Raw genomic sequence first — 23975 nt, 5'->3', positions numbered from 1 at the left:
GAGTGGATGTGCTGAAGTGAGTTGAGGTGCTGCAGGGAGTGGAGGTGCTGCAGGGAGTGGGGGTGCTGCAGGGAGTGGGAGTGCTGCAGGGAGTGGAGGTGCTGCAGGGAGTGGGGGTGCTTCAGGGAGTGGAGGTGATGCAGGGAGTGGAGGTGCTGCAGGGGGAGAGGTTCTGCATGAGAGTGGAGGTGCTGCAGTGAGTGGAGGTGCTGCAGGGAGTGGGGTGCTGCAGTGAGTGGAGGTGCTGCAGTGAGTGGAGGTGCTGCAGGGAGTGGAGGTGCTGCAGGGAGTGGAGGTGCTGCAGTGAGTGGGGGTGCTGCAGAGAATGGGGGTGCTGCAGGGAGTGGGGTGCTTCAGGGAGTGGAGGTGCTGCAGGGAGTGGAGGTGCTGCAGGGAGTGGGGGTGATGCAGGGAGTGGGGTGAATCAGAGAGGGGAGGTGCTGCGATGAGTGGAGGTGCTGCAGGGGGAGAGGTTCTGCATGAGAGTGGAGATGCTGCAGGGGGAGAGGTGCTGCAGGGAGCAAAGATGCTGCAGGGAGTGGAGGTGCTGCAGGGAGTGGGGGTGCTGCAGGGAGTGGAAGTGCTGCTGGGTGGGGAGGTACTACAGGGGGAGGTGCTGCATGAGAGAGGAGGTGCTGCAGGAAGGGGAGGTTCTGCAGGGAGATGAGGTTCTGCAGGGAGAGGGGGTGATGCAGGAAGGGGAGGTTCTGCAGGGGGAATGACTTGCAGTGAGAGGAGGTTCTGCAGGGAGAGGGGGTGCTGTAGGAAGGGGAGGTTCTGCAGGGGGAATGACTTGCAGGATAGAGGAGATGGTGGATGAGGGGCTGCAGGGAGTGGAGATGCTGCAGGGAGTGCAGGTGCTGCAGGGGGAGGTGCTCTAGAGAGTGGAGGTGCTGCAGGGGATGGGGTTGCTGCAGGGAGTGGAGGTACTGCAGGGAGGGGGGTTCTGCAGTGGGAGGGGCTGCAGAGTGTGGAGGTGCTGCAGGGAGTGGAGTTACTGCAATGAGTGGAGGTTCTGCAGGGAGAGAGGTGCTGCAGGGAGTGGAGGGGTTGTAGGGAGTGGACATGCTGCAGGGAGTGGAGGTGCTGCAGGGAGTGGAGAGGCTGCAGGGAGTGGTGGTGCTGCAGGCAGTGGAGGTGCTGCAGGGGGAAAGGTGCTGCGAGGAGTGGAGGTGCTGCAGTGAGTAGGGGTGTTGCAGGGAGTGGAGGTGCTGCATTGAGTGGAGATGCTGCAGGGAGTGGAGGTGCTGCAGGGAGTGGGGGTACTGCAGGGGGAGAGCTGCTGCAAGGAGTGGAGGTGCTGCAGGCAGTGGAGGTGCTGCAGGGAGTGGAGTTACTGCAATGGGTGGAGGTGCTGCAGGGAGTGGAGTTACTGCAGTGAGTGGTGGTGCTGCAGCGAACGGGGGTGCTGCAGGGGAGAGGTGCTACAGGGAGTGGGGGTGCTGCAGGGAGTGGAGGTGCTGCAGGGAGTGGAGGTGCTGCAGGGGGAGAGGTGCTGTATGAGAAAGAAGGTGCTGCAGGAAGGGGGCGTTCTGCGGGGGAAGGACTTGCAGGATGGAGGAGATGGTGGGTCAGGTGCTGCAGGGAGTGGAGGTGCTGCAGGGAGTGGGGCTGTTGCGGGGGGGGTGCAGTAGAGAGTGGAGGTGCTGCAGGAAGGGCAGTTTCTGCAGGGGGAAGGACTTGCAGGATGGAGGATGATGGGTGAGGTGCTGCAGGGAGTGGAGGTGCTGCAAGGAGTGGAGGTGCTGCATGGGGAAGGACTTGCATGATGGAGGAGATGGTGGATGAGGTGTTGCGGGGAGTGGAGGTGCTTTAGGGAGTGGAGGTGCTGCAGGGAGAGGAGGTGCTGCAGGGAGAGAAGGTGCTGCATAGGGAAGGACTTACAGGATGGAGGAGATGGTGGGTGAGGTGCTGCAGGGAGTGGAGGTGCTGCAGGGAGTGGAGGTGCTGCAGGAGGGGAGGTGCTGCAGGGAGTGGAGGTGCTGCAGGGGGAGAGGTGCTGTATGAGAGAGAAGGTGCTGCAGGAAGGGGAGGAGGTGCTTCAGGGAGAGGAGGTGCCGCAGGAGGGGGAGGTTCTGCAGGGGGGAGGTGCTGCAGGAGGGGAGGTTATTCATGCAGATGTATTGGTTTATTGTGCTGAAAGTTACAGCTGCATCTACCGGTTCTACCAAACTTGGGTGGGCTTTAGAACAGGCTCCCCCACCTGTGAGGGCGGTACAGGGAAATAGATGGTTTCAAGCAGCCTGTTATTGAATTGTGTGTGTACAATCCAAGCTGATAACAGAGCACACGAAGTCGTCAAATAGTTTGAACTTTTGCCTAGTAATTTCACTTAAGCACCAACTATAAACCAGAACTATTAGATATTTGAGGGGGGTTCACAGATTATGGGTGTTGTTTGTTTGTTCCAGATCCATTGACTTCCCATGGCCACTCCCCCCGACACCCGCCCCCTTCCCACCCAGCACACATCCTGCTGGGATCCCTGTCAGCTAGCTCTTTCAAGCAGTAGCATCATACTTTTGCCGACCAGTGTTATTTCTAAGCTGTCTGCAGACATCAGTAAGCATGTCACTGGTGTAATAGCAAGTGTGCCTTCAGCCACCTGATTTATCCCTGTTCCTTGCACAGGCGTCCTGTTAAAAACTAGCATTTCAAAGCCAACTGTTTTTGGTGGAAACGCCCAAAAAGTCAGCAAAAAAAAGCCTGAATTGGTGATTTGGCTGAATTTCGACTGTTCGAAAATTCTGAACGGCCAAAAAGTTCTACCAAAACCCTCATTCGGTGCTAAGGGCTGCAGGGGTGAGGGGGTGTCCCCTGCACCCTTGTTCACTATATTTTGAGCGGGGTGTCCCCTGCAGCCGATCCCTAAAAGTAAAATAAATAAAAAGGACAGGAAAGGACCCTGCGGCGCCGGTTCCCCATCACAGAAGTGAAAGGGAACAGGCATCGCAGGGACACAGCGAGTCGGCGAGACGCAGCCAAGTGTGCCGCCGCAAGGTAAGTAGGGAGCTGGGGGTGGGAGTGTGGGTGGGGGCCAAGTCAGAAATGTTCCAGGGAGAAAAGGCCAAAGGTTATTTCGGAAAAATAATCTTCGGTCTTTTCTCCCTCAAACATTTCCCCCACAGGATCATAACCCCAATCCTTTTTGGCTATGTGTAGGTTTTCGATGGGCATGTGATGGGCACTGATCTCATATACTTAAGTCATCACACAATGTTCTAGTTGTCATCAGATGGGTTCATACTGTCGCTCTGGAGCACCTGGTAAATGCATATCACAGGCCTACACAAAAGCCTAAACTGTTGGCTTTGCCAATGCTTGTTTCAAGAGGATTTGGGAGGCATTCTGCTGGGTGGTCACTGAGCACAGTGGCCCTGGTGTCCACCGCAGCCTCTCTCCTGGCTCCAGCCTGCAGCGCTCTATTCATGGGCACAGGGCAGGCTGGGAATATGTCAGGATTGGTGGGGGCCCATTTCAGGGCTCCCCGTTGCCTTGCTGGTGGGAGGCGCCCATGTGGTGTGTATATTGTGGGACAGGCAGCCAGCGGGAATAAAACACTACATCTGAAAAGCTATTCATGTCTCTTTGACAGCAGGGTGCTAACTGCAAGGTGCAGGAGGCAGCCCGAAGGCGCGGGCAAAGGCAGCCTGTAACGTGCACGATGTGCACGTTTCCTGTCCAGAATTAAAGCAAGACCTCAGGCCTCAGGCCTGCGCTGCCCCTAACACACAAGTGCCAGCAGCCTCAGTCTGACCTGTGGGGGGATGGCGGGGGTGGGGGGCACACCGCCCCAGCAGAACGACACGCGTCTGAAAAGCTGGCAGCAGCAATGCCCCCTCTTACAGACTCCCAGAGGCGATTGCTGCAGGATTTAGAATGAATCAGAACCACTGGTACTGCTGTGGACAGGCCATCTTTCTATGTCATTAGAGACGCCAATCAGTATTGGACCCACCCCCAAAGCATAGGGCAGCCCAAAGTCTGGGTGGGACTCGAGGGAGCCTGGTCTACATTTGCCCTTCTCCCATCTGCAGTGACACAAGGGCCATGCGGGCGGGCTGGGGATCTTTGCCAGAAATAACCTCACTTCCACTCCCTCAGTCATGGCCTCGCTTCCTTCATAACTGCTTAACTTTTCCAGTTTCTTTTCCCCGCTGGGTCGATGACCACAAGAGACGGCCATTTTACCTGCCCAGCTATTCTAGAGCTCATGCCCACCCTACGGCTCCCTAAGCTCACCCGCATCGCCTGTGAGCCTGGGGTCATGCTGGGGGCTGATCCTGGGAGGTCAAAACGCAATGACATCACACACTTTGACACAAGGAGTTTCCAGGCTTACACTACTTCAGTAGTGTAAAAGAGAAATAATAATGTTCTCGGTGTGACAGGGTCACAAGCGAAAGGGTCAATACCAGCCGCAAAACCTGTTCCAACGGCAGCAGTATAGTGTGCAGTGCTTTCATTGCTGGTCTTCTGGCCGAAAGCAACCCCTCCAGAGCGCCTTCCGGAGGTCCCAATCATTGTGTCTTGACCTCTCAGAAACCAGGCGTGAAGATTCAGAGTTATGATGTCTGGGTGAAGAAGACAGTCTCCATCTTGTGGGAGTAGGTGCACTCTCCTGGGAGGAAGGAGTGGAGGGTAGATGGACATGTCTAGAAGGTCCAGGTACCACGTCCTCCTGACCCAATCTGGAGCAATCAGGATCATGGATTTCCCGAATTTCCTGGACCTCCTGATCATGTGAAGAGTGACGGGACTGGAGGAAACGTGTTCAGGAGTGGAAACTCCCAGTCCACCACAATCACATCTCCTAAAGCTCCTCTCTGAGGAAATTCCGTGGAGCAGAACAGGTCGCATTTCCCGTTGATACTGGATGCGAACAGATCCACTTGAGGGGTTCCCCAAAGGGGAAGATCTTTTGAAGGACTTCCTGAGCTAGTTGCCACTGGTGGGAGACTGTGCTCTTCCTGCTCAGAGCGCCAACCATTGTGTTCTCCTCTCTGGCTAGGTGAACGACTGATAGAGAGCGATTCCTTCTTGTATTGCCCAAACCCACAGCTGAATTGCCACCCTAACCAATGGTAGTGACCATACAACCCCTGTCTTGTTGAGGTAGTGCATGGCGACTGTGTTGTTCATCATTATCAGGACTTCTTCCCCTGTAGAGAGGGCAGAAAGGCTGTCAAGTCAGTCTGATCGCCCTCAGCTGAAACATGTTTTTGTGTAGTCTTGAGTCTGATGGCGACCGAAGTCTGCTGATTGTCAGGTCGCTCATGTGAGCTCCCCATCCCGTGAGGGAAGCATCCGTGACTACAGTTCTCTCTGGCCAGGGTTGCCAAAAAGTTTCCCCTATCATTACATTCTCCTCGCAGGGCGATCACAGGAGATCCTGTGCGTCCTTGCTCTGGACCTCAAGGACGTCCGTCATCCTGCCTGAGAACTGTGACCATTGGGATCTGAGGGTCCACTGGAGGGGTCTTATCCGTAGGCGGGATTCTGACAACAGTAAATTGCAGGATGCCATGACGCTGAGCAACCTCAGAAAATCAAAGGCCGGCAGAAGTTGGACATTTTTAAACTTCTGCATCATCTGTGAAATATGAGGACCCCTCAACTCTGGTCTCAAAGCCTTCCCTGAGTCCAGGACCACTATAATGAACTGAAGCTTTTGGGAAGGTGCCACCCGGGACTTCTTGAAGTTGAGGCACAAGCCCAGTTCGTGTAGAGAGTGGCAGCTGCTATTGAAATGTTCCAGAGCCTGTTCAGGAGAACAAACACTGATCAGCCAGTCGTCTAGGTAGGAAAAGATGTAAATCCCTACCCTCCTTAGATTCACTGCCACCACCAACGTCAGCTTGGTGAAGACCCTCAGGGTGTAGGTCACCCGGAAAACCAGTACTCGAAACTAAAAGTGAGAGCTGCCAATGGCGAACCTCAGGTACTTCCTGTGTTTGGGACACATAGGCCCATGGAAGTAAGCATCCTGAAGGTCCATCAATACCACCCAATCCTGGGGATGAAGGGTCTGGAGGATCTGCAAAATATCTGACCCTCTTGAACGTGTCCTTCCTGAGGAACATGTTCAAGCATCTCAGGTCTAACCAGGGTCGCAGTCCTCCATCTTTCTTGGGAACCAGAAAGTAGGTGGAGAACCAACCCTGGTAGCTCTGCTAGAGGTGCCCTTTCCACAGCACCTTTCTCCAGCAGGGAAAGAAACCCCTGCAGAAGGAGCTGGTCTGGTTCCCCAAGAGATTGAATGTTCGAGGACAATCTGGGGGTCTTTTCAAGAATGGAAGGCAGTACCCAAGCATTTGAAGTCATGTTTTGCCATTCTTTGAGATTCTGGGTTAGTCTGCCGCCCACTGGCGTTTTGTAAGATAAGGACTCAAAATGGTTTTGTAGTTGTGAAGGCGGCAGAAGGTAGAGAGGCAGTCATTGCTTGGGCAGTTCTACCCCTGTGCAGTAGGACCCTAGCCGGCCCATAGGACTGGGGGTTTCCCAACAGCACTTTAAGATGAGCAGCAGCACCCTTGAGATGGATGGGGATGCAGATTAATACTCCCGCATCAAATCAATAATGACAACTCAACGGTTTGGCAAAGGGAGTCCGTTTAATGACAAGTACAAAAAAACGGGGCGTTCATGAATATCAGCAATCGCTCGATCTTCCTTCTCGCTTCAACTCCAATTAATTTCTGAAAAAACACATCATTTATACCAAAAACTGGGCATCACTGATTTGTAAGACTTAAAACTGAGGCATGCAACTCTATTGATTCTAGGAAGGTCACTTTAATGTAGGCACTATATCTGTATATAGTAACGGAGTAAGGGAATTGGGTAAACACTGTCAGGTGGGGCATCTAAGCCCTTCCTTCAAACTGGCTACTGTAGACGTCATTAAAAGTACGACGTCTCATTGGTTCTACTAACTATTGGACCCTGGATTACTTGTTCCACCATGATTGGGTTGGCATCGACCCCACTCATACTTTTCCACTTGCCTAGCAGTGTGCAGAATAGCCGGCCAGGTGCAGGGAGTTTGTCTGCACCCCCAGCTTCCCTCCAATTATTGCTACAATCAGTCATCACCTCAGTGGTCGTGTGTCAATTATTTCTTTGTATTTTGGCCTTAAGACTGCTTCTTGGTCTGGAAAAGTTAAGACATCTGTGCATGACACAGGTCCATGCGTAGGTGTGAAAGTTTCATCTCTTCTTGCTCGTCTGGTCACGTGACACCGTGAAATTGTCTTATTCTTCAGGCAATTTGTGTATTTGATTTAATTCTGCCAGCCATCTGCCATCTGTGGCTTATCTTGACCTTTCTGAACAGGATACTCTGTTCTTCTTTCATAAATTATATCCACTGTTGGTCTATTTCAGCCGATACGACCTTGGCTTCCTCGCACGATTTACATGCGTCTGAGTTTCTCCCTGTCTTTAATTTTCGATTTGCTTGCTGCAGGGCTCTCCTCTTGAGACCTTTAGTAACCCTTGGTTGATTCTGCTCTTGTGCATAGTGGAAGTATACTTATATAAAGTGCTCCTTTTGAGGTAGATATGTATAGGTGGCGCTTGCCGCAATCTGTTTTACTGCTAAGTTTAGCAAGCCTCATGATTTCTTGCTTCTTGTGGTTCCTTGCATATGTACACATGTAAACTAACTGATTATCTTCATCGCTCATGTGGCACCATTTCTGACATCTTTGACATTGATTATTTCACTTTAGGTTCAGGATGTCACGTATCCATGGTGTTTCGTCTCTTAATTTTTCACAGGTCATCATATCTTCTATATGTGAGTCAGTCCGGGTTCTTGTGACATCACCATTCATCTTCCTTTAGTATCTTTTTAGTTTCTTCGGGTATTGCATTCTGACAATCATCATTCTGTCTCATGTGTCGATATGGTTTTCTCAATGGGTACGTTACTGTCCAGGTTTTCTTGCATGTCGGTACTTCAATAGGTGCTGTTCTTCTGATAGGTACTGGACAGAGCCCAACTGCGGCTTTCTGTGGTTTATTTGTTCATCATACAACACATATTTCGGTGTGAACGTTCCTGGTACTTAAAACTGGGCGGTTGGAGTGCGAATTGAGCTTGGCACCTCCTCTACACCCCCACGTCCACGTGCTCCAGTGTCGAAATCTTCTCTGGCCTCTTTGAGCCATTTGAGCTCTGATCCTCCCAACCGAGGAGTAACAATCCCAGTATGGATGAATGTCAATGTCAGCTGGATTTAATGCTTCTTGTTTTCTAGTCCTCGATATGTGTCTTGATTGACCTCATTGACAGTGGCTCCTGTGTCAATCAGGAATTCCCAGGCCTTTCCGTTGACTTGTAATAATAACATCGGGCTGTGTTCTGTAAACGTTTTGTTGCCTAATGTGTGTACATATCCTCACTTACGGTCAACACAGGAACATGATGATTCGGACTCGTGCGATGTCTTGGTGATGTTTCTACAGATCTCATCTTGTGGCGTGTTGGCCTTCTTTTTGTGTCTTCCGGAGTGAGTGTTCGTCGGGCATCATCCCTTCTATCCCATTGGTGTCTGGTTCTTTGTGGGGATCCTCTCGGTCTGCTTGATGAGCGGTTTCTTCTGTTGGTGGGAGATCTCCATTGTCTATGGTGAGAGCTTGCCTTCATTCGATGATTGGATTCTATGTGGGTGGCGTTTCTTGGAAGATATTTGATGTTTTTGCACACTGATTGAAAATGATTCTGCCCACCACACCCATCACAAGAGTGACCAATGGCTGGACATGGGCCCACATGTGGCAAGTTATATCTGCAGTGATAGCACTTCTTCTGATCTTTGTTGATAGTCTACTCAGTTGTCCTCATTTGATATAGTGATGCTGCGGAGGATCCTCGCGTTATTTTAATGTTCCCTAGGGATTCCGTTTGCATTGAGAGCACCATGTCTGCCCACGCAAGTTGAAAAATCTCATCTAGGGATCTGGCCTTTTGCAATAGCTTCCTACGGAATTTTGGCCGATTCGCAGCCAGCAATCGTTTGAGATTTGAGCGCCTCCTCTGTTGAGTAGTGTTCAAAGTCACAGTGTTTGGCTCTTTTGCATAATCGCATGACAAAACTGACCAATGTTTTACACTTCTCCTGAGTGGACGTTTGGAAGATATGGCGTTCGAAATCAACATTTCTTAGTGGAGCAAAATAATTGTTTAGGGCGTCAATGATGCCCTGAGAAGTGTCAGTGGTGCTCTCAGGTATGTGGAAAGCAGTGCCCTGCGCATCAATATTCCTCGGAGCAGCGTGCTTCTCGCGCACCAGTTGCATGAATGTAAATGTGAAGGCGCCAGGCTGCTTGTGTCAGTGATATGAAAAGGCGGGCCGCCGGCAGTTTCAATGATTCATGACTCCCCTCCTCCCTGATGGGTCATGTGGGAGTGGGTGGTGTGGCGTCTGATCAGAGGAGCTGCTAACACCTTCCTCCTGACATGGTAAAAGCCTTCAAGAGGGGAAGTAACGAGGGAAAACAAGCTTCCAATGCAATGTAAGGAGGCAGAGATGTGCTCTCTCACCTCATCAGATGCGTCGTCGTTGGTCCCTCACAGGTTCTGCATGAGAAAGAGCTGATAATTGGAGTCTGGCGCCGGTGATCTGGTGTCCCAGGCTTGAGGCTGACAGACCTCACAGTGGAAACTTGTTGCTGGATGTGTGTGTGTGCTTCCAGTACTCATGCTGTGGGTGGAGTGCACAACCTTGAGGGACACATTGATTTCTGTTCATCGTCCGCACCACAGGCGGGCTTGCAGGCCTTCCCTGAAGTGCATGAGTAGTTTACTGATGGGTGCCACTGCCGGCAGATTCCTCCAGTGGGAGAGCGGGAAGCAGAACATCTCTCACTGCGCACGAGCGGGTGATATGACCTCGTCGCCATTGTTATATTTTAAATGTGTCAGCACAAAAAAAGCCACACAGCAATGACAAGGAACCAGTGGGGTGGGGTGCTCACTTTTTTATCTCTTAATTCTGACTGCTGAGCTTGGTGGTAACCCCGCCTACACACGTGACCAACCCCGGTTGGTCGGCAACATAGAAATAGGACAAGGCAATGCTTTGCCTTCCATGGACATAAACATGGGACATTACACTGAGTCTAAATGCATGAAAAAATATACCACAAATACACCACAGAAATGTTACTTTAGAAAATAAAGTTGTTGACTCAGTTCAGCGTATGAGCGTGGATGGGGCGCGTGGCAGTACAACAGCGCAGACTTATCAGTAATTGAAGAAACTAGTCATTGTCCTCATGGCCCGAGCCTGTGGTCTCTGTCAGTCCTCTGTGGTTGTCAAGGGAAGGGGGAAACTCACTGTCTCCAACGCTCCACCAGTTTCTGGAGACAACCCTCCCAAGTTCAAGTTTCTAGTTTGCCTTCGCAGGTTGGAGCTCCGGGGGCGGTGACAACAGGGGAGTCCTGGAAAGATGTGACTATGGAGATGCTGATGAGCTGGGAGAAGGCTCCAGCGAGGACCAGCACTTCACAGATTCAGTGGACCTCTCTGAAGCAAACTGATTATAGCCATGCAGGGCTGGGAAAAATGCCAAACACAAGATGGCTGCCGCCAGGAGTAAAGTAGGAGTAGTGTGCAGTTCTGGCAGTTGCACGCCTATAAAACTACTCTCTATTTACATCAGAACACTCTTGCGATCCACGTCATTCGAACCCCTCAGCACATTCCAGAACTTCCAAGGAAATGTGGAAAAGTCCCGACCCTGCTTTGCGGATACAATCTTGCACATGAGGAAAAGTGACTCACAGAAAACCGATGAAGCAAAGTAGAGGCTTCGAGAGAGGCAAGGTGATTCTCTCCCCAGACTAGCATGTGTCCATTTAAAACAGAAAAAGTAAAAGTGCTAAGGGTTAGAAAAGGATTGGCTGGGCTAGAACTTAGCGTCATGGATCGCGGCGGGAGCTGGGCATATTGTTGTGTTGTAACCCTCCCATGTGTGTTGCCCCTTTAAGGGGGATGTGCCCCTCCCCCTCCATAACAGATACCATGCCTGCTGCTAATTTGCCGTTTTATTTTTGATTGCAGGCTGGATGAGAACTACAGCCTCCAGCCCCATGGAGTCAACTTCCAGGACGCCATCTTTGCAGACACCCAAGAGAACAGGCGCATGTTCTCCAGCCTCTTCCAGTTCTCCAACTGCTCCCACGAGCCGCAGGCGGCCATCTTCTCCAGCGACTGGGAGGTGCAGGAAGACAGCCGGGTAAGATGTCCGCCTCCGCCCAATGAGTGGAACAAGCGCAGCCCCCTCCCAGTGCTATGAAATGTGCGTGGCTAGAGATTAAAGAATGGGTCCATGGGGGTACACGCCGCAAAGTTACTGCATTTCACTGGTAGACATTCATTGAAAAGACTGATGCATTCTGGGAGTTGCAGTCTCTGTTCACCTCAATTGAAGTAATTGAACTAAAGTAACAGCTGATAATGATTTGCAAAAGCAAGTCCTGGAATAGGAAAGATGGTCTCCTGGTGGCTTGGACTCACATGATCACAGTGCCTCATGTCAAATCATCCATGGACGAGGCTGTCAATGACTCCAGGACACTGGGCACACGCTACTCCCGCCCAGGTCATTGCGGTCAGTGCAGTTTTACTTGAGTTCTTAAGCCGTGGGACTGCTAGCCCTGTGGGACATACACTCTATACAGTAAATACATACAACGCAGAAACTTGTTTTATGTCGGCAATGAAAAGGAGGTGACTAAGAAAAACATAATTTAGTATTACAGTTATTCCCCAAAAGAGGTGTGCAGTGTGTTCTTAGTTCTGTACTTTTGGGCACTTGTGCCAGGCACTGGGAGTTACCCTTCTTTGCTCACATGAAGCCCCCCAGCGTGAGCTCCCAGGTCTGTGTGTTTGAGACCTGTACATTGGCTGGTGAGCACTCCTGTGCCTGCCTGCTGGCAGTTTCCTTCCTGGCCCATGCCGCCACACCTGCGTGGGTTCACGGCCACTCGGGTTCCCCCAAAAGGCCCTGACTCTACCTACTTCCCCTTGGGACGCTGTGCCTTGACTCTACCTACTTCCCCTTGGGACGCTGTGCCCTGACTCTACCTACTTCCCCTTGGGACGCTGTGCCTTGACTCTACCTACTTCCCCTTGGGATGCTGTGCCCTGACTCTACCTCCTTCCCCTTGGGACGCTGTGCCCTGACTCTACCTACTTCCCCTTGGGACGCTGTGCCCTGACACTACCTCCTTCCCCTTGGCACGCTGTGCCCTGACTCTACCTACTTCTCCTTGGGATGCTGTGCCCTGACTCTACCTACTTCCCCTTGGGACGCTGTGCCTTGACTCTACCTACTTCCCCTTGGGACGCTGTGCCCTGACTCTACCTCCTTCCCCTTGGGACGCTGTGCCCTGACTCTACCTACTTCCCCTTGGGACGCTGTGCCCTGACTCTACCTCCTTCCCCTTGGGACGCTGTGCCCTGACTCTACCTACTTCTCCTTGGGATGCTGTGCCCTGACTCGACCTACTTCCCCTTGGGACGCTGTGCCCTGACTCTACCTCCTTTCCCTTGGGACGCTGTGCCCTGACTCGACCTACTTCCCCTTGGGACGCTGTGCCCTGACTCTACCTCCTTCCCCTTGGGACGCTGTGCCCTGACTCTACCTTCTTACCCTTGGGACGCTGGGTGAAACACCTCCATCCTTTTTACTGACAGGTGGTTTCCACCTCTCTGAAATAGGTCTGTTTTGAAAAAACTCTACTCTCGTTCCTGATTAAAGTCATCTCCCTGCTTGTGCAGAATGTTCCTAGGCTTTTGTTCAGCTTGCTCCGAGCTATGTCAATGGCTCTGATTCACGAGGCACCCTTGCATTTCCCTCTTTCCAACAGAAATATCAGTTTCTTTCCTGCTTCTTACTATGTGATATGATATGATATGATATGGCATTTGTAACGCGCCTATACACAGGTGTTTCAAGGCGCGACGAGGCAGGGAGGGGAGGAAACAGGGGGAAACAGACAACGATCCTACTAGGCCAGGTGTCATTCAGATCGCGCAAGTGCAAGGGTGGGGGAGGGGGAAAAGTGCAAGGGGAAGGGGGGGGGGAGTGCAGTAAAGGTAAGTGGCGTAAAGTAATAAATAAATAGGGCCAATTGGTGGCAAGTGCAAGGTAAGTGCAGAACAAGTGCTGGAAAAGGGGGGGGGGCTGTAGGGATACAGAGACAGTCCCGCAGTGCAGAGGGGTTCCAGGGCATCAGTGCAAGTGGAGAGTGGCTGGGCCCAGGACCGAGGCCGTTAAGAGTGGTCCAGTTGCAGAATCAGTGCAGTATCAGTGAGGAATAATTGGCTGTTCAGCAGGGGAGAGAGAAAGCAGAGGCAAAGAGGAAGGTTTTGAGGTGCTTCCGGAACCGGAGATGGTTCTCCTCAAGTTTCAGGGAGGCAGGAAGGCTGTTCCAGAGGGAGGCCCCTGCCGCGGAGAGAGATCTACCCCCAGCTCGTTGCTTCGAGAAGCGGCTGACCCTGAGGGAGTTGGAGGCGGATGAGCGAAGGGCTCGGGAAGGAAGATATTTGGGAAGAGAGAGTTGAAGGTATATAGGACCAAGGCCCCAAAAGGCCTTGTGGACAATGCAGAGGGTTTTGAACTTTATCCTCGCAGCTACTGGGAGCCAGTGTAGAGATTTCAGTCCTGGAGAGATACGGTCCCTGGGCTTGAGGCCAAGGACAAGTCTCGCAGTTCTGTTCTGTATGAGTTGCAGAGGGCGGAGAGTGGAGGCAGGCAGATTAAGGTAGAGGCTGTTACAGTAATCCAGCTTCGAGAGAACCAGGGCTCGGGAGACAGTGAGCTTCTGGGGGAAGGAGAGGAAGGGAAGAATACCTCTGAGGAGGTGCAGCTGGTAGTGTGACTTCTTAGCGACGTCAGAAATATGAGGAGAGAAGGAGAGTGTGGAGTTGAAGATGACCCCAAGGTTTTTTGCATTGCAGGTAGGAGCAGGGAGGGGGCCAAGGGAGGCAGGCCAGAGAGCTGCAGGGAAGGAGGGAATGGGTGTACCGATGAGTAGGATCTCAGTCTTACTGGCATTAAGGCAGAGGTCGTTGGCGGCTCACCATTCCTGGATAGCAGACAAACAGTCAGAGATGAGGGAAGGAGAGGGGGAGGCTGAGGGTAGCCTGAAAATGAGCCGGGTATCGTCCGCATAGCACTGAAAATTAGGGCAGAGAGCGGCGATGCAGTGGGCAAGGAGTGCCATATACTGGTTGAACAGCCAGGGAGAGAGATTTGATCCCTGGGGGACACCACAGGTGGAGAAAAAGATGTCGGAGAGGAAGGACCCCAGTTGGGCCTGGGAGGGTCGATTTGAAAGGAAAGAGGTCAGCCATGCCAGAGCCTGATGTCTTGTGTTGGCTGTTTTCCTCCTATTTCTACTAGCTTGTTGCACCCCAGCTGTATTACTAGGTATTCTGGGGGGTAAAGGGTTGTCAGCTCGCCTCTCATGTATGTCATCCCATTGCATGTCCCCGGTGGCCCACCAGGGGGCGATAGTGCTTCTAAAGGGTAGTTTGTCTCTGCTTTCCTCGTCCCACCCAGAGAGGAGTGCCCCCCTTATCTAGGGCTATGTGTCGGGGGGCTTCCTCATCTGTTGAGAGATGTTTGTTTGCCTTATGTATCTTCTGAAACACCCTGATGTCCAGACCCCTGTTTTCTTGACCACTTGTGGGCCTAAGCCCCCTCTCCATGCAGATGCTCTGAAGGACTGGGTTCCTTATTCTGGGCCGTCCCAGCCAGCCATGGTGATAGCGTGTCTGAGGGTGGCCTGGGAGTGAACACGGCTGGGGGCCTCACAGTGTATTAAGAACTAGCCCCCTAGGTGGGACGATCTCAAGAACATCATTGGTGATGCGGGCGTCAGTACGGGTTCCTCGGTTCCTCGACCTCCCTTTTCTTGTTTTTGTTTTCTTATCTCTATTTTCATGCCGTTCCGCCCCACGCGCGCCTCTAACGTAGGCAAACCCCCATATTAGAGGCTATCCGCTCTCTGACCCCCCGAGGGCCCCAAGGTAGGTCAGCGCAAGGCTGCCCTAAATACTTGCTCTCATGTATGTGTGAACACATTTCACCCAGTTTTAACATTAGTGTTTTTTAGCTTTTCAAACTTCAGGGGCCGTCTTTTGTCTTCTGCTGACCGCTCCAGTTTACCCCACCCTTTGAAAGCATAATCTATCAGTGCGCTGTGGGTTGGGGGTTGCCCCCCGCCCCGCCCCGCCCCACAGCCCATTTACCAAACATGCTGTGCCTGATAGCTGCCCAGAGCCCATGCTTTCTTTCTATTCTGGCTATAAACTCATGTAACACATTTGTTTCCCTTCTTCTCATGTATGACTTGGCGGCACATTTGTCGTTCCTTTTACTGTGGCCAGGCACTTACTGTGTTGCTTGGCTGTCTGTTCTGCCAATTACTTGTTGGCAGCTCCATCAAGACCCTTGAAGCGGCCTCAGGGTGTCTGAAAGGGAGTGGCCTCGGTAGGCGGTTATAAGGCCCCTGCTTTCTCCTTCTGGATCCACCGCTCAGCCTGCCCTGTCAGAACCTCCCTGGTTCTGGGCCGCCCGTGTTTCTGCCACGCCTTTGGCCGCGGGTCAGCACGAATTGAAACAGATCTTTGGCAGCTGCCTTCATCCTGCGACGCACAGCTTTAAGGCGCTTTATGTGGGGATGGTTTGCAGTATTGCAATGTTCGCCCCCTGGCCCCATATGTACCATATTTAATGGGGTGCGCCTTATGCCTCACCCGTTGCACTTCCTCTCGAGCTCTGCCCTTTCTCTTATGTGCAGGTGGGATTTTGTAACCCTTAGCCTCAAGCTCTGAGCTTCTGGAAGGAAACGCTCCTTGGGGTATCACCTCTGCTGCGGCTCTAATCCTCTTATGGTCTTTGGAACACCTGATTGTTCCCGGTAGACGGTCCATTTTGGGGCTTGAAACCCCTGCATTCCCCTAGGCTACCCTTTGCATTGGTTATGTGACTTGCTCCGCTTAACGGGGCGCCGGGGACAGGGCCTTTGGACGCCATCTGGGCCCACCAGCGCCTCCGCCTGCCCTGTTTCTACCCCTTTCCATCCTGGTGTACCCTATATGATATGATGTGATCGTTTATTTATACAGTGCCTATACACAATGTGTTTCAATATTGCCCTTGTAGACAGGGTTTGGCATTCAGCTCCTGCTTGAGGCCCCCCTTGCCACGGTGGCGTCCCCCATGTGCCATCTTTGAACACTGCGGGTGGGGTGGGGGGCGCTGGATGCTACTTGGCTTGCCTTTTTCTTCAGGCCTAGCAGATCCTGGCTGGTTTTATCCCAGCACCGTTCGGGAGCTACTTTTGGCTCCTGCATTTCCCTAAATTGGCGCCTATTTCTATCCCAATGCACAGAACCACTAGGAACTTGCGCAGAAGCGGACTGCGCCGAGCCATCCAGATGGGAGCGGTGCGACCCAGACCCCCCCTTTGCCCCCGATCATGGAATTATTGCCTTTGAAATGGACTCACCACGTGCATAACGATACATTCAACGGTTGCACAATGGGGCCCTCCCGCTATTTGCACGTGGGGGGTCAGCCGACCCCCCCAGCTATGTGACAGCGACGCTACTTCCGCGCCGCAAATTTGCCCTCCCGGCATCACCCAGCAAGGCCCCGTGGCAGACTGGGGGTTACCTGTACACCTGCGTTCTGGGGGAATTTAGGTGCCGGGTGAGCAGTGTCCCCCCGTTTGCGGAGGGTTTATTTACCATCAAGTGGCGAGCGCACTAATCTAGCGCTTTCATCTAAAGCGCTTTATATAGGACATACTTCAATGCATCACTACAGTACATTGTTACCCAGTCTAAACTGGGACTCGTTTATCGACCTCATAAGGATAAAAAGGTTCAGCTGGCCTTGCTGGGATTTGCAGCCTGTACCCTGCAGATCCTGAAACCGGTCCACTATACGCAAAAACTCTGCCCCTTGCCATTCCAATTGCACTGGACCCCCTGCAGGTGCCTTAACCAGCCGTGCCTTCCCCTCTAGCACCCTGCATGGCCGTCTCAGCCGGACAGTGGTACTGCTTGGGCTCCCCCCCCACGTGGAGTTGGGGGAGCAAGGCCCAGGCATGGCGCATGGAAAGGCCCACTTTGGCCACCGACCCGCTACTGCCTGTTCTGCTGCCCCAAATACTACCAGCAAAGCGCCATGAAGCGGCGCCCTCCACAAGCGGGCATCTAAATGTGATTTTCGGCCACTCCCAGATATTCCGTCGACCCTTCCCGAGACACCTGGCAGCGCCCCGACTGCTTTACTTCCAAAAGCACAGACCAAGGGGCATCGCGTCTCTTGAGACTTCGACCCTTTGTGTTGTGGGCCCTCCTCAGCTCCCGTTTACCAGCCTTCCTTCTGCTTGTTAAGCTGAGGCTTGATGTTCCCTCTGCTGGCTGGTGTTTGTCAAAAATACCTTCTTGAAAGTCCAACATTACAACCTACTCTTGCCAACTCCCCTGAGAAGATGAGCAATGAAATCCTTACCCACGACTGGTCTTAAATCCCGGCCTCACCCCTGTGCTAAAGTGTGTGACCCTGGCCAAATACTTTACTCGCAACATGCCAGCTACACATTTTTATTAAAATGTAAGCCATGGTTTTGACAGCTCTCCGTCGTATTTGTTTCATATTCGGTGACGACCCCTGCACTCGCTTCGGTGACGACCCCTGCGCATGCTTCGGTGACGACCCCTGCACTCTCTTCGGTGACGACCCCTGCACTCGCTTCGGTGACGACCCCTGCGCATGCTTCGGTGACGACCCCTGCACTCGCTTCGGTGACGACCCCTGCACTCGCTTCGGTGACGACCCCTGCGCATGCTTCGGTGACGACCCCTGCACTCTCTTCGGTGACGACCCCTGCACTCGCTTCGGTGACGACCCCTGCACTCGCTTCGGTGACGACTCCTGCGCTCACTTCGGTGACGACCCCTGCGCTCGCTTCGGTGACGACCCCTGCACTCGCTTCATTGACGACCCCTGCACTCGCTTCGGTGACGACTCCTGCGCACGCTTCGGTGACGACCCCTGCACTCGCTTCGGTGACGACCCCTGCGCACACTTTGGTGACAACACCTGCGCTCGGTGGCGACCCCTGCACTCGCTTCGGTGATGACCGCTTCGCACGCTTAGGTGACGACCCCTGCACTTGCTTCGGTGACAACCCCTGCGCACGCTTCGGTGACACCTGCACTCGCTTCGGTGCCGACCCCTGCGCACGCTTCGGTGACGACCCCTGCTCATGCTTCGCTGACGACTCCTGCGCTCGCTTCGGTGACGACCCCTGCGCACACTTCGGTGACAACACCTGCGCTCGGTGGCGACCCCTGCACTCGCTTCGGTGATGACCGCTTCGCACGCTTAGGTGACGACCCCTGCACTCGCTTCGGTGACGACCCCTGCACTCGCTTCGGTGACAACCCCTGCGCACGCTTCGGTGACGACCCCTGCACTCGCTTCGGTGACGACCCCTGCGCACACTTCGGTGACAACACTTGCGCTCGGTGGCGACCCCTGCACTCGCTTCGGTGATGACCGCTTCGCACGCTTAGGTGACGACCCCTGCACTCGCTTCGGTGACAACCCCTGCGCACGCTTCGATGACAACACCTGCACTCACTTCGGTGCCGACCCCTGCGCACGCTTCGGTGACGACCCCTGCGCATGCTTCGCTGACGACTCCTGCGCTCACTTCGGTGACGACCCCTGCGCTCGCTTCGGTGACGACCCCTGCACTCGCTTCGGTGACGACCCCTGCACTCGCTTCGGTGACGACTCCTGCGCACGCTTCGGTGACGACCCCTGCACTCGCTTCGGTGACGACCCCTGCACAGGCTTCGGTGACAACACCTGCGCTCGGTGGCGACCCCTGCACTCGCTTCGGTGACAACCCCTGCGCACGCTTGGGTGACAACACCTGCACTCGCTTCGGTGCCGACCCCTGCGCACGCTTCGGTGATGACACCTGCGCTTGCTTCGGTGACAACCCATGCGCTCGCTTCGGTGACAACCCCTGCGCTCGCTTCAGTGAGGACACCTGCACTCGCTTCGGTGATGACACCTGCGCTCGCTTCGGTGAGGACACCTGCGCTCGCATTGTTCGCCTCTTCTCTTTTCGTGTAAACTTGTCCCATGAGCTGTTGAAATCGGAGGAAATTGTAAAGATATACCAGAGGACTGGGGTTCGTGCTACACAATCTCCGTTCAGCAGAGTACCCAGGGCCCCGCAAACCCTCCCCCGGTAAATGACAGAAGACTCAGCCAAGGGCAAGTTAGAACTGTCCTTTATTTTCCATAACAGACAGGGATCATACAGGAAACACGATATCTCCAGCAATCACAGCTCCTGAGCTCGTGTCAGGGGCTTTTGTTGGGGTGTGGCGTCACTAGTTGGGGCTCTTCCCCAAACACCTGAGCGTGCACTATTGGGTGCCTGCTGTGGTAGTCCCTATACACGGCATCTATCGAGGTTAGCTGACTGGTCCTTGCACGTCAGGTGGGTTTGCCTGAGCCTTCCCCACAAACAATCTATTACTTTGTGGCAGGGTCGCAGGATTGCCATTGGCCCTTACCCTTTGCCATCCACTCCCGAAATTGTATTCTCTGATTGGCTGGAGCGGGTCTATCTCCTCAGGCCTGGGACCCAGCTCTGTTGTCAGCGCTCAGTGTTCCTCATCACCTCAAGAAGGTACACAATGTGTCCCCATTGTTCCTGCCAGTATATCCACTAGACTTAGAGAGCGTCTGCAGGTTACAACGTTGTTAGACAGCACATGCATCCGTTCCTGTCTGCTTCGCTGGGAACTGCTCCTGTTCCCACCACTGGTAAATGGCCATTGTTCGACTCAGCCAGACCACGTGGGTGAAGTCTGCCAAAATGAGCTTTTCTGTCTGCAATGAGTGAGGATTTATTCTGCTATTTTGCAGGTGGCTCCCTGTCCCTGGAGCCAGGAATGTTCTGCTCGTCTCTGACCGTGGCTGTAAAATCTGTTTCCCTTCGGCCCATATTCTGAGGCCTATGGCTTCATGTAATTCTACTATAGTTATGCTATGAGTTCTATACCTCTATATTGTATTATTTTCCTACTGGGTTAGTGGTACTTGGTCCTTCCAGGTTCCTTATACGACCCTCTAGTTCCATATGGTTAGTTGCAATAAGCGGCTGCAAGCTTGCTCTGCATCTCTTGCTTTCATGCGTTTCTGCATTTCTGTGTTTTGCTAATGAAAAGGAAAGGCTTCTGACAGTACATATATGTAGCTGTCCTCTATCTACAGAACTGTGTAAGCATGTTCTTTGTGTGTGCACATGCGTGTCTGTGTAACTTTGTGCAGGGATGTGAGTTTGCTTTGTGGCTAACGTGACTATGTTGTGGTGTCTCTAATGACGTCAGCACAGCTGGATATTTATCATTAGGCAACCAGTTCCAGTGTTGAGACAGCTGTATCCATGGGGATGTCAGCTGGATAAGGTTTCAATCGTTGTCTGAGAGAATACCTGGTAGATGCCACTGGCCTTTCTGGGGGCTGGCCAAACAGTGACTGGCATCTTGCATTTCTGGCTCTATGGGCTGTCCTGCTTATAGGGGGATTCCAGGGATCCTCTCTTCAAAATGCTTGCAGGAGACCGACCCCTTCTGTCCTGGGCCCAGCTCTCAGGCATGGCTGGCAGCCGGCTGGTCGTGACTGTTGCATTCTGTTGGAATTGATTTTCCCTTCTTTCAGTGCATTGCTTCTCGCTCCCTGAATGGTGAGGTGTTGTGGTGGTTTCCCCCGTACCCTAGGTATGCAGTAACTGTTGCTTCGGTGGTGACACATCTATCCTCCCTGGAGCTTGTCTGCACCGTCCTTTTCTCTCATTGTGAGACAGTTGTCTGTTTCGATTGCTTGATTTCTCCGAGCTCTGCTGCAGTTCTCTCTTGCTTGCTGAGCTGGCTTCCTGGCAACTACGTGTTTTTGTTAATCTGAACGCTATGTAGTTTCCTTTTTTGTATTGATGTGATGCAGTTCTCGCTCTTCTCGTTACCGTCCCGGGTGCCACACAGCGATTCGCCGCCCTGACCGCACCGATGCGCGTAAATGCTCCATGCAACCGCTGCGAGCAAAGAAACACGCGACTACCTGCTGCTTTTCGAGCTTCCAACCCCAAACCGGGTGAAGAGGACTTTGGAAGCAAATCACGGCAAAAACACTGGTGCTCGGGTGATCTGCTTTTTCTAGTGCTCCCAGGACAAAAGGGTAGATCTGCGAGCGCAGAATCCAGATGTACGCATAGTGGAGTGTTCTTTCTGCCCGGCTGCTCCAGCAGTCCTGCTTATATCGGGCAAATATGCTCTGGGGCCATGCCAGCATATGGCTACTGGCCACCCAAATGGCTGACCTGTGCCTACAGCCACTTCGTACCTAAGCACGTGCCTTCCTGCCTCTCCTCTCTCTTATTGTTAGAGTGTTCTCTCCCCCTTTGAAGAAGGGAGAGGTGCTGGGGGCTTCGGTGCTGGCGCCAGCTGCCTATTAGCACCTTCTGTTGGGTCCTAGGTCCCCTCTCTGTCAGGCTCTTCCTGTGAGTCCTGCATCAGGAGAGGACAGGGGGATGGCTTGCCTTATGGTCGCCTTTCTTCCCCCCTCCCTCCTCTGTACCCCGTGGGCAGCTCCCTAAGCTGAAGGGCCTGTGCCCTAGCGCTCCATGGTTGTGCACCTCCTTCCACAGCACTGGACATTTGCATTACATTAATGTGGCCCAAGGCAACAACGCCTGGCATGCAAAGCCCGGGCCTGGGGCATGGTGTCCCGGGCGACACAGTCACCTGGTAACCGTACATACGTGACACTATGCCCCAGGCCCCGGGCCGTATGAAATACGGGCCGATAGAGGGCCTGGGAGTTTAGGTGCAGGGTGGGGGGGAACGGTGGGAAAGCTGTAGGGAGGAGCCCAGTTGGCGCCCGAAACACAGAAGGCCCAGGAAGGGCAGGAAATGGCACCTGGAAGAGGTGCAACGTATGACAGCAGGGGGCCAAGGGAAGCCCGGCCCCCAAGGGAAGAACAAAAGTCAGCAGGGGTATAAATAACCCCAGGAAGGAAGAGCGGGCAAACCAGGTAAGGAGCTCACCTCACTCGGGTAAGCTCCTAGGGCCTGGAAAAGGTAAGAGGAAACGTTTGCCACCCAACCCACCCTACAAAGATAACGGAAGAAGGAGAAACAGGCAGGAGCCGGAACGCCGAGTACTTTCTTTCGGTACACGGTCCAAGAAAGTCGTAGGCGGCATGTGCCCAGGAACGTAGGCCCAAGGGTAACAAAGACTCGGGAGGAGCCTTGGACAACTCCATAACTGGACACAAGGTGCCCAAAAGCAAATGATTGTGTAATTGGTGTTTGTTGTTATGTATTTTCTGTAAGAAAATAAAATGCCTACGGCCGATAATTTTTCCACAAACAAAGTTGGTCGGCTATGTTATTTTCTTAGGGGGGATCAGGGAAGGGGAACAGGGAGCCCACACTACTCAGCCTATGGGTTAGAAAGAAACATTGCTGCTCAGAGCCTCTTGCACTGCAACAGAGATTAGAAATGAATTGTTTGCAGATCTGGCCATTTCCATTCCTGACCTTGGAAACGTAATGATACTAATAATGTATTTCTTATATAACGCACACACCGTAGGTCTCCGAGCACTGAAATAACAGAAGACATTGTTACCCCACAGAGGGGTACTCAGTTTATCCATCTCGGAAGGATGAAAGGCTGAGTAGACCCTCCCGGGATTCGAACCTGCCACAGCAGGCTGCGCACAGATATCGGGGGCGAGCGCTTGGCCTGGATATTGGCGGGAATTCTCTTTAGTTGGGGGCTGGAGGGGGGGTCACCACACTCCTAGGGAGGCTACATCTGCTGGGGGCTATAGGTGGCCCCATCGTTTTCATCCTTTTTTCTGCTGGCATTCAGCTGGGAAAGACTTGCCTCCAGGGACAGCATCACGCTGACATGCTCCAGTGCCGGGGGCACCAGCGCCCACAGGCAGCTTCACTGGGGGCAAAGGGGAGGCGTGGGGCACTGAGGTAGGGGATGTCAGTCCCTTCCCGCCCGCCCATTATAGAAGGACCAGTGCACAGGAAACGGGAAACCCCAGCCCTGGCTCTGGACCTTTCTCTCAGCCCTCCTTCCCTTCTGCTGCCCCTGGGCGTGGGCTGAGGGCACTCCCTCCCTCGTCGCGTTGGCTTTTTGTTTTGTATCATTGGTCGTTTATTGCGTTCTTAACAGATCTGTGTGATCACTGCACAAAAAAAAACATTTTCTATTACCGCATTTTACCGATACCCTCTGCAGCTCCCCCATACACCGCCAAATGTTTTATCAACTTAACCCACCCCCCACATATATATATGCAGTGAAATGGGGCTGTCGAAATCCAGTATCTTGGGCTGCACAGTGATGGGCTGAGCGGTGCATAATATTGCATCTATCCGCCCACGCACTCCCCTCCGCTGCGCGGTGCTCGCCCTCCCCACTTACCTGTTGCCGGCTCCGGGCTCCAGTGGCCCCTTCTGGTCTTCTGGACACTGTGAGCCCAGAAGCCCAGTGCACAGCACGTGGTGCTTTTGTGTGCGCCATTTTGTGCCTCAGGGTTGTGGCACCTGGACTGTGAAGGAAGATATTGTATTCCGACATTGAAAATGTACATCCGTGTTTTTTGGTCTTTTAAAAAACCCCAAAAAAGTCTAAAGTAAAGCAGGAGTCAGTTGCCCTTTAGCCTGGCCGCGGCATGCGGGTGATTATTTCCCAGACGCCCAGGACCCCCCAAAGGGCTGCCAAGCAATGGGGCGTGGAGCACTGCCCATCCAGGCCTCTGGGAGACCCGCCTGTGCACTCCGGGCCTCTTCCTGTCGGCTTGAGCCAGCAACTGTCCACGATTATCACATAGC

The 23975-nt window shown here is 53.2% G+C and overlaps 1 protein-coding gene across 1 annotated transcript in view; it reads left to right on the top strand.

Moving 5' to 3' along the window:
- CCDC3 (coiled-coil domain containing 3) overlaps positions 1–23975 on the top strand; it is a 182577-nt gene that overhangs the window by 8348 nt on the left and 150254 nt on the right. Inside the window, exon 2 of the mRNA XM_069627793.1 lies at positions 11073–11247. Coding sequence (XP_069483894.1) covers positions 11073–11247 — 175 coding nt within the window. The remainder of the gene's footprint in view (positions 1–11072; positions 11248–23975) is intronic.

This window comes from Ambystoma mexicanum, chromosome 12 (assembly GCF_040938575.1).
Source record: "Ambystoma mexicanum isolate Mex_15411 chromosome 12, UKY_AmexF1_1, whole genome shotgun sequence".
Classification (NCBI taxonomy): Eukaryota; Metazoa; Chordata; class Amphibia; order Caudata; family Ambystomatidae; genus Ambystoma; species Ambystoma mexicanum.
The sequence above is the reverse complement of the archived record's forward strand: the minus strand, read 5'-3'. Positions and strand labels throughout refer to the sequence as shown.